Source organism: Octopus bimaculoides, chromosome 2 (genome assembly GCF_001194135.2).
Source record: "Octopus bimaculoides isolate UCB-OBI-ISO-001 chromosome 2, ASM119413v2, whole genome shotgun sequence".
In the NCBI taxonomy this organism is placed as follows: domain Eukaryota; kingdom Metazoa; phylum Mollusca; class Cephalopoda; order Octopoda; family Octopodidae; genus Octopus; species Octopus bimaculoides.
In genome coordinates this window covers 166,493,415-166,507,816 of record NC_068982.1, presented here as the reverse complement: position 1 = coordinate 166,507,816, position 14,402 = coordinate 166,493,415, and the positions used below count along the sequence as shown (strand labels likewise).

Below are 14,402 nucleotides of genomic sequence, written 5' to 3'. Positions count from 1 at the left end.
ATCATCCTTGCATGATAGATTTGCTTTTACCTCTTATTACATTAACAACATCTTTCTTTCAAAGTTACTGAATTTTGAAGATGTTGGAAAAAATTTTTTATTGGTTCTTGAAACATATCCAGTAGGTAATAAATATCATTGTGCATATTATGTTTGATGCTAAATGTGGTAAAATAATATTTTGTACTTGCTCTCTTATTTTTAATTAAACAAACAAGCATGCAGAAATTAAGGATGTTCTTTTTTTAAATGTTCATTATCTTAAAGCTATTTTCCTGTAGAATCCTTACCCCCCTGATTGTATCAGTTCTTAATTTGTATGAACATTTAATATATTTCAGTAAATTAATTGTTATCTTGAAAGACTATGTTGATTCAGCACTTGAGTCCAATCCTACACTTTTCATTGCCATGAAATCCTTGGAGTATATCATGAAATTTATAATCCGATCTCGCTTTCTCTTTTCTATGTAAGTAGCACATCATATTTCATTTCGTTTTCTCTTTCTTTCTTTTTTTATCTTTCTTTTTTTATTTTTATTTTTTTACTTTTGCTCTGTTATATTTTATTCTTAGGTGGAATGTTCACCATCACAGAGTTTGAACTTAATGAATTTATTTACTTTGAAATCAGGTTTAAAATGTGCATAATTAAAAACCCCAAAACATTGGGAGAAAGATGAAAGAGATTGAAATAGTGAAAGCTTAGGGTGTGCTCAAGAAAATCAGAATAAATGCATGATAACATCAGAACATGCTCTGAGAATAAGATATAACATTTTCTAAGTTATTAAAACCATAGAATCAACTATATAAACATTAGGATGCAAATGCATTAAACTAGTCTAGAAGGAATATAAGAAATGACAGGATAATAATATTACTATACTAACCAGAGATAGTTTAGTGTGTTTCCATTTACAGTGTTTTGTGGGTCAGAACATTAATTATTGTCTGCTTATCTTGTCAGAATCAATGATGAACGTGGCCGGGAACAGTTTGAGATTAGTTTGAGACAGCTTTTTATGTCCATCAATCAAATGATGGCTCACAAAGCTGACAGTACTATCCTAGTTCAAGTAAGTATCTATATCTTTGTCTCAGTTGTTTTTTTTTTTAATTTTCTTTTTTTGTTTTAAGAGTTGTGAACTTTTCTACCCATGCAGTGGATTTTTTCTATTTAGGCATAATAAGTTTAAATTCTCAAGTATATATCATCATCATCATCATCATCATCGTTTAACGTCCGCTTTCCATGCTTGCATGGGTTGGACGATTTGACTGAGGACTGGGGAAACCGGATGGCAACACCAGGCTCCAATCTGATTTGGCAGAGTTTCTACAGCTGGATGCCCTTCCTAATGCCAACCACTCAGAGAGTGTAGTGGGTGCTTTTACATGTCACCCGCATGAAGGCCAGTCAGGCGGTACTGGCAACGGCCACGCTCAAAATGGTGCATTTTATGTGCCACCCGCACAAGAGCCAGTCCAGGGGCACTGGCAACGATCTCGCTTGAAAATCCTATGAAGGCCAGTCAGGCGGTACTGGCAACGGCTACGCTCAAACTGGTGTATTTTATGTGCCACCCGCATAAGAGCCAGTCCAGGAGCACTGGCAACGATCTCGCTTACACATGTCACAGGCACAAGTGCCAGAAAGGCGACGCTGGGCACAGGTGCTATCCCGATTTCGCTTTCGCTTGCCTCAATAAGTCTTCGCAAGCTGAGTTTCATGTCCAATGAAGGAGACGACGTTGGCACGGGTGCCAGTCGTCGAATTTAGTTCGATTTCACATGCCTCAACAAGTCTTCGCAAGCAGAGTTTAGTGTCCAATGTCGGAAAGGTACGCATAAGTGGGCTGGCTACACCCCTGGCAGAGGCCTTGGATTTAGGTCTCACTTGGCTTGCCGGGTCTTCTCGGGTCTTCATGCAAATATGTGTATATTTCTTCACTTAATTTCATGCTAGATTAGGTTGGATTAGTTATTGAGACATTATTTTATAGCCTTATACTCTTCTTGTTGTTAACCTATTCCTGTTTTTCAAGTAAGGAATTTTTATTCTTGACTTTAAAAGTTCAAAGCTACCGTGGAGGGTTTATTGATAGGGATTGTCAACAAAATTCAACACTTTTGCTCAAATGATTTCTTATAAAGACATTGCAGAATGTAAGCATTCACACACATACATATACACACACACATATATATATTCATGCATACATTTGTCCAGGTTTAGTCTCACTGCATGGTACCTTGAGGAAATGTCTTCTACTATTACCCTAAGCTGACCAAAACCTTTGCAAATGGATTTGGTAGAGCAAAATTGAAAGGAACCCATTGTATATGCATATTTGTGTTTCAGTGTGTGCGTGGGTGTTTGTGTCTCCTTGTCTCAACATCACATGATGTAAATGAGTGTCACTGTTTTACAAGTATTGTCGTTAATTTCCAATATTCTGCCAGAGCATGTCTGGGTATGGGGGAAATATTACCTTGCTTGTCAACAGGTGATGGCTGGTGGCAATAAGGGCATTCAGCCATAGAAAATTTACCTCAATAACTCCCATCCAACCCATGCAAGCATGGAAAAGTGGATGTTAAAAATGATGATATATGAGAGAGAACATTTCCATCTGTTATCAGTTTGTTATTAATGTTTGTTACTTTCTTCAGGGTGCTGCATTGAAATATATTACAACCACAATACCTGATGTGATTTCTGTATTTAGTCCAGTTGAACTCAGGTAAGGCCATTATTCTCCCTTTTCTTTTTATTGTTTTTTCATCATCTCATTTTATAACGACTAAAATTAATCGAAAAATGTTATTACATTCTTTACATTTTACCAAACTATTAAGCATTTAAATTTTTTTTAGATATTACTAATGGTATTTGATACTATAGTATGTGTGAATAAAAAGCTTGTCTGCTGACTAAAACATAACGAGTTCAAATCTTAATAGAGAAAATCTGTTGTAAATTTAATCATTACACTGTTCCCTTTTCTCATAACTCTGCTTCCCTCAGTCTGGATGGCTGAAAATAGATACTGCACCAATGTCAAAATTCATAAAAATAAAAATATTTGATCCCCCACTAAATGTCCATGTCATACAATGAAAAATGATCAAAAGAAAGGTATTTCCACTCATGGAAAATGGATAAAAGATGTAAAAACAAAGGGTATGAGAGGAGGACTTGAACAAGAACCATTCATCAGAAAAGATGAAAGACTCAACCCAAAATGTTAGCTACTTCTTCTCTTTATAGAAATCTAAGACATTTCAGTTTTGTTTTCACTATATTGTCTCCTGACAATACAATCACCACTATCATTTCCATCCGAGCCTGTCCAATGCACCTATCCCTAGACATCGCTCCTATATTAAATTGCTGCAGACCATACTTATAAACCTTCATCTCCAGCACTGCAGCTATTTCCTTCTCTGCTCACTTTTTTTTTTACCTACAGGTGTTTATATGCAGTAGTTTCACTTGAGCATTAACTCCACCACTCTTGTCCATCAGGAGTGAACTTACAAAAAGCCATGACTGCTATCATTCCTCCTTAGTCTGCTGCTTTTTTCATTTTTAAAATTCTAGTCACTTTCAATTCTGTGATGATATGCTGACTTCTACAAATCATAACCAATTACATTAGCGCAATGCAGAGAGCCCATAGAGAACATATACCATCATCATCATCATCCTCATTTAATTTCCATTTTCCCTACTGGCAAGGGTAGGCTGGTTTGACAGGAACAAGCAGGTCAGAAGACTACCCCAAGCTCTGTTGTTTGTTGTGGCATAGTTTTGCGGCTAGATGCCTTTTCTCATGCTAACCATTTTACAGAGTATACTGGCTACTTTTTACATAGCACCAGCAGTAGTGAAGTCACCAAATAACTTACAGGACAAGACCCTTCAACTAGTGCGAGAAGTATTGAGGGATAGAAAGGTGTCTCGCATTAGACACAAGACATGGCTTTCTTAGCTGGAGAAGAGACAGAGGAGAGAAAGATAGTGAAGATGTGACAGGGTGGCGTATATAGTGGAGTGGATCAGGGATAGAACAGGGTGGGTAGGTAACACAAGATTTCGAAAGGAGAGTGGGAGCTAGTGGTGGGGTGAAGGGAAGGGATTTAACAGGGTTGCATTGTGTGCTAGTAGGTCGGTGGACACCTTCGGGAGAATGGAGAGAAGGGAGAAACATCAGTGGTAAGCAGAAGTGAGTTGTGGGAGAGGGAGGGGATTTTACTTTGCTGGGTTGGTCTTCTCAATCACAGCATAATGCCAGTTGTGTTGGTGTTTTCTCATCTCTGTGAGGCTCGACATCTGAAGATCACTTCTCATCACTGCATCCCACTTCTTTCTCGGTCTTCCTCTTCCACAGGTTCCCTCTTCATTTAGAGATAAGTATGCTAACATGACCGTACCAGTGCAGTCTTCTCTCTTGCACACCACAACTGATGCCTCTTATACCCAATTTTTCTCTCAAAACCTTTACACTTCATTGTACATACACACTAATATTGTACATCCAGAAGAACATGCTAGCTTCATTTCTTTCATGCCTTCATATGGTCTCTGCAGTCACAGTCCATGTTTCACTGCCATGTAGCATAGCTGTTTGTACACAGGCATCATACAATTTGCTTTTCACTCCGAGGGAGAGGCTCTTTGTGACCAACAAGGGTAATAGCTTTCTGAACTTGGCCCAGCCAGTTCCTATTCTATGAAATACGCTTTCAAAACAACCTCCACTGCTAATAATTTGGTGACCTAGATAGTTCCACTGTACATTTGAGGAAATTTATTTTTTTCACATTTCTATTGTTCATTGTCACTATACAGCTGGTTATCAACTACTGATTTATGAAAAAGCTTTCTTTTTCCTTTACATTGTAGTAAACTGTTGGTGTCATTCTTTGATGCCATACCACCGAATCGGCTGTCCAATCAAAAAATGCAAAGTATTAACAACCTGGTTCACAGTAAACTATTTGAGGATAGTGGTAAGTAATTTCTACTGAAACTGGATTATTTATGGAAGATATTTTCCTCAGTTCAATTCTTACTAGGATTCCTATTGCATTTCATCTGTCTAGAATTGATTAATGAAGTACTTATAATTTATGGAAGTAAATTCAATTAAATTTACCCTCACAGTCATTTCCTATTTCCTTATAAAAATTGAGCTTGTCCTTATTTTCATAGCCTAATGTCAGTGGAATTGACATAAGATAAAGCTGGCTAGATGCTCTACTGTATCTACTTCAGTAACTTATTATCATTTTATTAATATCCCACCAAGTTTGAGTTTTATATTTTGTTCTTTTAAAAGAAAACAATATTTGACTTAATCCTTTCACATATCTTAAACATTTATAGCCATTACTTCCATTTTCAGTGACTTTAAATGAATGTAGATCTTTTGCTAATTTATTACAATAAATTTTCTAAACATTTTCTTACCTATTCTTCATTGTTAGATGTATTAAAGTCAATAGAATAAAAAGTTTTTCAAAAATCAACAAAGAAATGCCTGCAAGAGTTAGTAGCCCTGTATGTTTGCTCTCCTAGCTAAGGAACATTTTAATCAACTGTGCTCTTCTCTTTACCAAAAGAGTATTATTAATATGCAAAATACTTAATCAATCTAATAGATGCATTTTTAATGTTTACAATATGATGCACAATGATGTAAAAAGAAGCAGAAAAGTATTATCATTGTTTGATACATAACTTCAAAATAATGAAGATGTTACAAGAATTTTCATAGCGTTGATATTTTCTCCACAGCGTGCCGACATATTCTTCTTCCTATGATCTTGACTCACACTTCTGAGCTGCTAAACAACAAACGAGAAATGCCAGAATGTGCCAATGTTCTCAGTGATATCATGGACAGTTTCTACTGTACAAGAAATGTAATTTAATTATTTGTTTTTCTTGCTAAAATCATCTAATTCCACACTAAATCTTTCTTACACTACACAATTATTGCTACTGGAGTTCAACTTAATTAATGAGTCTTATTCTATTACATTTCAATCACTTATTTAACTTAATTTCCAGAAATCTAAGTTATCCTAATACTTCTGTTTGAAATTATAACAATTAGTATACCATGAAAGTTAAAAGATTATATATAGTTTTGGTATGAAAAGAGAATATAGTCCTTGGTCACACAGCATGGCTATTAAATTTACTGATGTTTCAGGTTTCAAGTTCCCATCAGAGTTTGGTTAATTTCAGTGAGGCAAATCTTTAAAAAATTTCATGCTTTGATGATCTTTTAATAGTTTTTTTAAGCAGTTATCAATCCAACCTATGCTAGCATGAAAGGCAGATGTTAAATGATGATTATTATCAAATTTAATCCAATATAAAATTAGCATATCCTCAAGTGGATTATATGCTTTTTATACATAGCCTATATACAACTGGCTTTTGGCAATACAGCAACTAGAGCTGTGTGATCTCTGATGATGGCTTCACAAGGCCTGACACTACTACGAGTTTGATATTTGTACTGTCTAGAACTTGATACTCCACACAATCCATAAGTATCCGTCCTTATCCATTACACTGTAATTTAATCTGCTAGTAAAATAACTCAGTAAAATAAAATTAGTTTGTTGAATTTGTTAAAACGAAAGATGATTTTGTTTACTTATTTATAATTAATTTTGTAGGTTGATGATTTGTCAATAATGATCCAAAAGATATTCAGAACTGTGATTCAAACAATTATTCAGATGGATTGGAATCAAAGTCTTGTGGTAAGTTCTAATAGTTGTTTCATGTTTATGCTTTAATATGCAGACTCCAACATAAATTGGTGATCACAATCATTTCAAGTTAACAAATGCTGTCAATCATGAATAAAAGTGTTAGTGTTTTCTATCTGTCAGACAAAGTTCATGCAACTAATGTTATATACCTTTAGAGGGATGTAACAAAATGGCTGTAGTAACTAGCTTTTAACGCAAGATCACAGCTCATTAAGCACACATCAGCTGTAATATACTATTATCTGAGTGAGTGAAACAACTTAATAGTAAATATATTCTCAATTATTTATAGATAAATTTTGTGATTTGTCAACATTTTTCTAACTCACTTAATGAACACATAATAAATGTCACTTCCCATCATAAAGCTGGAGCTTGTTGAGCCTATAAAACAAAATAAATAATAAAGCTAAAACCTATGTTTAGTCACCTAGTATCAGACGGTGTAATGATGTCTTTGCTTTTACTTTCTCTAATTCCAGGGCAACTATGTTGCGATAATGATGGCCATTCTCAGTCAAATGACTCAGCATCATTACACTGTGTATATTAACAGCTTTGCAACACGCTTTGATTTGCTTGATTTCCTTACTGAAATACTCATGATTCTACAGCATTTAATAACTGAGAATGTCTACAAGAATGACTGGAATGAGATGATTTTGCATCAAAACAGGTATTTAGTTTTCAGTTGATTTATGTCTTGTGTAAATCTTTTAATTCAAATTATTGTGATTTTTTTAAAACATTTCTACTAATAATTTGTATTTATATTTAATCTTTATCTAATCTTCCAACAGCATCATTCTTCGAGCCTTGAGGTTTTTTGCCACAACAATAAAAAATAGCTTTTCTGATCCATTTGAATATGAGGTAGGTATCAGTTAAATAAATTGTTTTTTTTTTATTTATTTCAATATAGAGACGAATGAAGAGCATCAAGCTAGAAAAACCTTTTATTTCAACAATATGTAAATATCCAAATTTCAAAAATCTATACCACCCATGCTTGCCTGGAAAAGTAGATGCAAACCAATAACAATATAAATTGTAAAACATTGTGGAAAATATAGAAATATTTCAATGCAGAATCCTGCATTGAATTTGGGAACAGATTTCATTTTTCTGTGTCCTCCTTGTTTTATAATTTATATAGTGAGAAGGTTGTACTAGTTGTAGATTATTTTTTTTTATTCACTGCCCTCATTTTACTTTGGTAGATTTTATTTAATAGGTTTTCTATAGAGTTTGTATCTTGCAAATAGTTGTATTTTCCTACAATCATTACACAGTAACAATGCATCACTTTTTGCATCATATCCTTGTTTACTTAATGATGAAGACAGTAGGGTTGTATGACAGTTCTATAACTGATAGAAAGCATGGAAACTTACAAACATGTGTATTTTCTGCTATTTTTACTGCAGTCTCAAAGAACCACCTCTTTTAAGATTAATAGCAATTGTCTTTCAAACTGCATGTATCTTGACTCTGGTGTCTTGTGTTTAAAATTTTTAATGAAATCTCAGATTAATGTTTTCCCTGAATAATCATAACAAGAGAGTTTCATCACTAATATAGTGAGAATATGTCTCTTTTTGATGTTACCACAATTTTTTAAAAAAATTATCAATGAATAAGCCATTTATAAAGATAAAACATACAATGCCAGCCATTGCCAGTGCCTCCTGGTCGCTGCTAGTGCCACCTGACTAGCTGCCATGCCAGTGGCACATTAAAAGCACCATTCAAGCGTGGTCATTCCCAGTGCTGCCTGACTGGCTCCTGTACCGGTGGCATGTAAAAAGCACCATTTGAGTGCAGTTGATGCCAGTACTGCCTGACTGGCCCTCATACCGATGGCACATAAAAAGCACCCACTACACACTCAGAGAGGTTGGCATTAGGAAGGACATCCAGCTGTAGAAACCTTGCCAGATCAGATTGGAGCCTGGTGCAGCCTTCTGGCGTGGCAGTCCTCAGTCGAGCTGTCCAATCCATGCCAGCATGGAAATGCAGACATTAAACGATGATGATATTGATATCATTCTTGGATTAAACTCTGTCATTCAATTGAAGAGTAATATTGCTCAGCTGTGCAAGTTTCTTATGTTTAAGGAATAAAAGTTTTGAATTACTAAATATTTTTTTAATCAAAAAGAAAGACTATACTGCTGAGGTATTGAAGAAAGTTGATTAAGTGACTCCTTTTATTTGATTTCTAGCTATGGAATGGATTCTTCTTCTGTGCAGTGTCATTTCTTACACAAAAGCCATTGCAACTGGAGAAATTCTCTCTTAATAAAAGAAGTAAAATTATAGCCAGGTAAGATTTTCAGTAGATTATTGATGATAGAAAGCTGTTGTATTCTCTGTTCCATTTGACATCTTACATGAGAAAATAGTCTGCAGATCAATTAAATACACAAGGCTGTTTGATTACATGTGAGGGGTCACTGAAAAGTTCCTGGCTTTGAGTAAAAGAAAATACAGGAGGATTAGTTAATTATGATTTTATTCAACATATTCCCCCATCAGATTCACACACTTATTGCAGCAGTCCTTCAGTTTTTCTAAGGTTGGGCCTTCAACCAGGCCTTTCGTAATACCTTTAAAGCCAGGAACTTTTCAGCACCCTTGTATTTTTTTAAGCTTTCTAATTATGCTGAAACGTAATATAAGCCAATTTATAATCATAATTTTGTCACTCATTAGAGATATGCTCCCTGGCTTTTAACCCTTCCCTCTTCCCCGCTTTAATTTTTACTATCTTATTTCCCTGATTTCTCTGTTCATCCTCTGTCATTATTTCTCTCATAGCTTGGAAAGGAGCAGTCTATCTGTCCTTCCTTATTTTTGATGTGCCCTCCTATTCCTGCCCCCACCACCTATACCAGAAATCTCTCCTCTGTACAAGAAAGCTCTCATGGCTCTGCCCTCACCGCCATTTAAAACAATACTTCTAAACATTGATGTGAGTAATGTACTTATGGATCGCTGATTATCTAATCTTAGTTTAATGAGCCAAGGGATCATTAGCTGAAGTCAGATATTTTATGGCTTAGTCAGAGGTAGAGAAGTAATGACATGATGTTTTGCATAGTCACCAAAACTGATGGTGTTAAAAGAGGAAGAAATCACAACTCGGACCAAAAACATGGCTTATATACTTGCAACAAAGTAGATTCTGCCAGTTGTGGGTGTTAACTTGGTGACAGATTAGTCTACTATCTAAGTACAGTCCTCTTTCAGGTTTTCTGTGTACCCAATTTCATTCACATAATTTGGTCAATCCAAGGCTATGGTAGAAGTGACTTGTCCAGGGCTCCATACTGTGAGATCAAATCCTGAATTACAGGATTGTTTAAGTGAATTTCTAAACCATACAACCATGCCTGAATCCTACTATGTGTGTGTTAGGGGAAGAGAGAGATGGATAGATGGATGGAAAAGCCGGCATACATGCATGCATTTGTTCGCACTCTGTGATAAGAAACACAAAGCTACAGATCACTCTTGACCGAGAGGAAAATTTGAGCTAAGTACTGAAAGCTAATCAAACATTTACCATTTATATAATGTCCATGTTCTTTACGACTTATGGTGATGAACCATATCCTCTTGTGATACCTATTTACAACTAGGTTAATTAGACCATTGAGATATCCAGCATTACACCAACAAAATATGAACTATTAGCACTTCATTCAGTTAGCCAAATACCCTACCAGTTGCAACCCTATTTCTTATTTCTTTAAATCTTAGAAATAGGTTAAACATAAGCTATACTCTTTGAATGTTATTAGGTTTCTTTTTATGTGAATAATATTCTCTTCCTGCCTCTCTCTCTCTTTCTTTCTCTCTCTTTCACTTTCTCTCAATTTACTTTTTGCTTCTTCAGATATAAAGACATGCGACGAGAGATGGGGTTTGAAATTCGAAGCATGTGGTTCAAATTGGGTATGTAACTTAAACATTTTAGTTGCCTATGTTGTATTTCTGCCTTAATATTATAAATTTTTTTTTTTTCATCTCAAATTTTGACATAAACAATTTTTTAAATACATTTATTTAACCCCAACACCATTGTCCACAACACCATTGTCCACAACACCATTGTCACCATTGTCCACAACTTAGATTTTTGATGCTTACGTTGTGTAACTAGAATTAAAAACATCAGTGTTTTACCTTATGGGAGAGTATATATAATAACATTTATTATGATTTAAATTATATGGTTCCCATTTTGAAACAATAGGGTGTTAAAGAAGATTTAGTTTCTAAATGCATCAGAAAAATCTCTCACTGGTTTGTCTGTGATTGTTATAGAATAAACATACCTCAGTGTGTAAAGACAACTGCTTCAAATCTTTAAATCATCCAAAGTATTTGTAAATTTAAAGCAAGTCTTAACTCTTGTGTCAGAATATTTAAGTCAAGCACCAGTTTAGTGCAGGAAACACTCTTCAGACTGTATGACGCATGGCAGTGAAATATGGGCCGTGACTTGCAAAGAATGAAGCCAGTATGCTCCTCTGGATGTGTAATGTCAGTGTGCATACACGACAGAGTGTAAGTGCCCTGTGAGAAAAGTTGGATTTAAGAAGCATCAGATGTGGTGCGCTGGTATGATCGTGTGTTGCGAATGAAAAGCTGGGATGAGGTGGTGAAGCATGTCCTTCGAATATTGGGCCTTACCGACAGGGCCAGAGTCACCGGCACATGAAGCATGGTCGTTGCCAGTGCCACCTGACTGGCTCCTGTGCAGGTAGCACATAAAAAACACCTTTTCAGCGTGGTCGTTACCAGAACTGCCTGACTGGCCCCCGTGCTGGTGTCTCGTAAAAGCACTCACTGCACTCTCAGAGTGGTTGGCATTAGGAAGGGCATCCAGCTGTAGAAACTTTGCCAGATCAGATTGAGCCTGGTGCAGCCTCTGGCTCACCAGTCCTCAGTCAAACCATCTAACCCATGCCAGCATGGAAAGTGGACATTAAACAATGACGGCGGCGGTGATGACGACGACGCATACAATAAAATTTTCTACCCAGAGTGGCAATGAAATACTTGCAATGAATTTGAAGCACACCCTGTAAGCTTGTAAGTCCAATGTTCAGCAGTTCATTTAACAATTCCACATGAATTAAGACAAAATGGGTTATGGCTAGATTGCTGATCAAACAAGGAAGTTGAACCCAAACTGATATGCTACATAAACATCTTACAGCTGCTTATCCTGAATACTTTTGGGTATTCCATCAAATGTCTCAAAGCCATCTTTTGCACAGGAATTTATAACAGTCATATATGATGTTAATGATGATGTATTTCTATTGTAGATCAAAACAAACACCGGTTCATTCCTGATTTGGTTGGTAAAATTTTGGAGATGACACTTATTCCTGAAACGAGTAAGTACTATTTCTTGGATACATTTAGTATTCATTCTTTTATGGAAGTTGTGACGGAGAGAATAAAAAAAATGTGTTAATAATATACTACAGCATTTCTATTAACTATATCTTAAATTGGAAGAATGAAATAGAATTGTGGATGAGTAAAAATTCTATATTTATGCAGTTATTAAAGAACTTGATGATATAGAAATTAGTCTATTGTAATATTGGATGATGATGAGATGGTTCCATAGTACAGTGCTCTTCAGTATGAAGGACTTCATGTAACAAAATAGTAAATAGCAATAATGTATTGAGGCCAATTTAATTTTCCTACAAAGGTTGATCTCATGCCCAATCAAACAACTTAATATTTAATGAATGACTAATAGGACCTGGGGCTTTTTTGCTTAAGTTTAGCCAATGGAGCTAGGAAGAGGAGGTGTCCATCTATATGTAATCAGCTCTACTGTCTTCAGAGACTAATTGGACATAAATGTGAAGCACTATAGTCTTCCAAAGAGCAGTAAATGTTGTAAGTAAAATGGTTAGAGTTAGCGATGCAAACTTGGATCCCAAATATTTTAATTCACCAGGAGTTTTACCACTTATGCTACAATATTCACCACACTTTCAAATTAAACACAAATAATAAATTTGTCATTCAAAAATATTTCATTTGTCTTGAACTTTTTTTTTTTTTTTTTGCATATTTTCTGCTTTCACAACCAATTGTTCTTGTATGAAACAGTTTTGAGGAAAGCCACTATTCCAATCTTCTTTGACATGATGCAGTGTGAGTTTCAGCAAATCTCGTCAGATGGACGAAACATTAAAAACAATTTTTCTGAGGTAAATGTTATATCTTTGCTGTTTTATGTTATTATTCTTTATGTTGATTTAAGACATTCATTTTTAAATTGTTCGGTGCATTTCAGTAGTTTTCAAATTAATTTTGTCATAGAATCTTTTATATGTTACGTTTATGTCTTTGAAACCGATATTGTTATACTTGAGGACAGTCATATTTTGCCAATTAAACACACACACTATATATTTGCTCTTCACTTTAGCTTTATTACTATTATTTTAGTTTCTTTGTCAAAGCTCTTTCATCACACATCCTGTAACCACTTCAGCAATTCTCAATCTCATGTGTCTTCTCTTATTCTGCTTATTCCAATTTTTCAAATTATCCTTTATACAACAGTACCCTTTATATGATTTTCCTTACCTGTATTTGATAGACGACCTCAACCACCCTAACTTTGAAACAGATTATTTTGAAGCAAGACAATACCATAAAATAAAATTATCAAATACTATCAAATGATGCCTTATTTTATTGAACCTCAGAGCTTTTCCACAGAATCTGGGGTTACTTAAAACTCACTTTGGGAAACACTGAGCTTTTTAACTGAGTACCAGGTACTAATAACATGCTGAACAACCAATTGAGATGCAACTTGACCAAACTGATGCACTTCCCTGACACAGTAACTCGGTGCACCCCACATATCCTACCTTGACTGCCACACTAACCTATCCAAGATATGCTTGCTCTCATTACTGCACTATCCTACAGAACATCCTCAGATATGTCCATACTGCACTGAGTGCAGTATTGCTATCAGATTGACTTTCCACTCCACTGTTTGGTAATATTCACCTTGATTATTAGAAATATGAAACATTCAATATTCCAAGTGTGTGAGTTGCTCTCAGAAATTAGTTTGGTTATCCTTATACTTTAGAGCTGCTCTAGCAAAGTTGAGTAAAAGTACTTAACAATAAAAAACACTACAAATTTATGGTTACATCAATAACATCAGTGAAAGCATCCTATTGTAAAACACCTACTCTAATAGTTCAGGTATTCATATAAATTTGTAGAACTAACCAACCCAGATATTATAAGTATCAGCTTTTTACCATGGTATTGCACAATCATTTAGACGGCTGCATTCCAGATTTAAATCCTCCTGTATCCCATGTCACATGTCTTAACACCCTTTTCTAGACTGCTATCTATGATGTCTTCATTTTATACAATTCAAGGAGTTACATGTCTAATCTCCGCAGCGACAGAGCCCAAATGTTTCCAAGTCTGAATTTTCTAAAATCTTATAAAATTTAAATAAGAATTTTCCGAAAGTATTGTGTGTGTGTGTGTGTGCGTGTGTGTGTGTGTGTGTGTGTGTG

The 14,402-nt window shown here is 35.2% G+C and overlaps 1 protein-coding gene across 2 annotated transcripts in view; it reads left to right on the top strand.

The window, feature by feature from the left end:
- The window catches only part of LOC106881525 (dedicator of cytokinesis protein 1), a 184,512-nt gene that overhangs the window by 143,224 nt on the left and 26,886 nt on the right, over positions 1-14,402 (top strand). For both annotated transcript variants that reach the window (XR_008263483.1, XM_014931942.2), the window contains exons 24-35: positions 342-470; positions 971-1,079; positions 2,677-2,747; positions 4,913-5,019; positions 5,807-5,934; positions 6,703-6,789; positions 7,284-7,477; positions 7,602-7,674; positions 9,027-9,127; positions 10,703-10,761; positions 12,144-12,215; positions 12,952-13,052. Coding sequence is in view for 1 of the 2 variants with exons in the window: in XM_014931942.2 (XP_014787428.1) it covers positions 342-470; positions 971-1,079; positions 2,677-2,747; positions 4,913-5,019; positions 5,807-5,934; positions 6,703-6,789; positions 7,284-7,477; positions 7,602-7,674; positions 9,027-9,127; positions 10,703-10,761; positions 12,144-12,215; positions 12,952-13,052 (1,231 nt within the window). In the remaining variant the exon portion in view is untranslated. The remainder of the gene's footprint in view (positions 1-341; positions 471-970; positions 1,080-2,676; positions 2,748-4,912; positions 5,020-5,806; positions 5,935-6,702; positions 6,790-7,283; positions 7,478-7,601; positions 7,675-9,026; positions 9,128-10,702; positions 10,762-12,143; positions 12,216-12,951; positions 13,053-14,402) is intronic.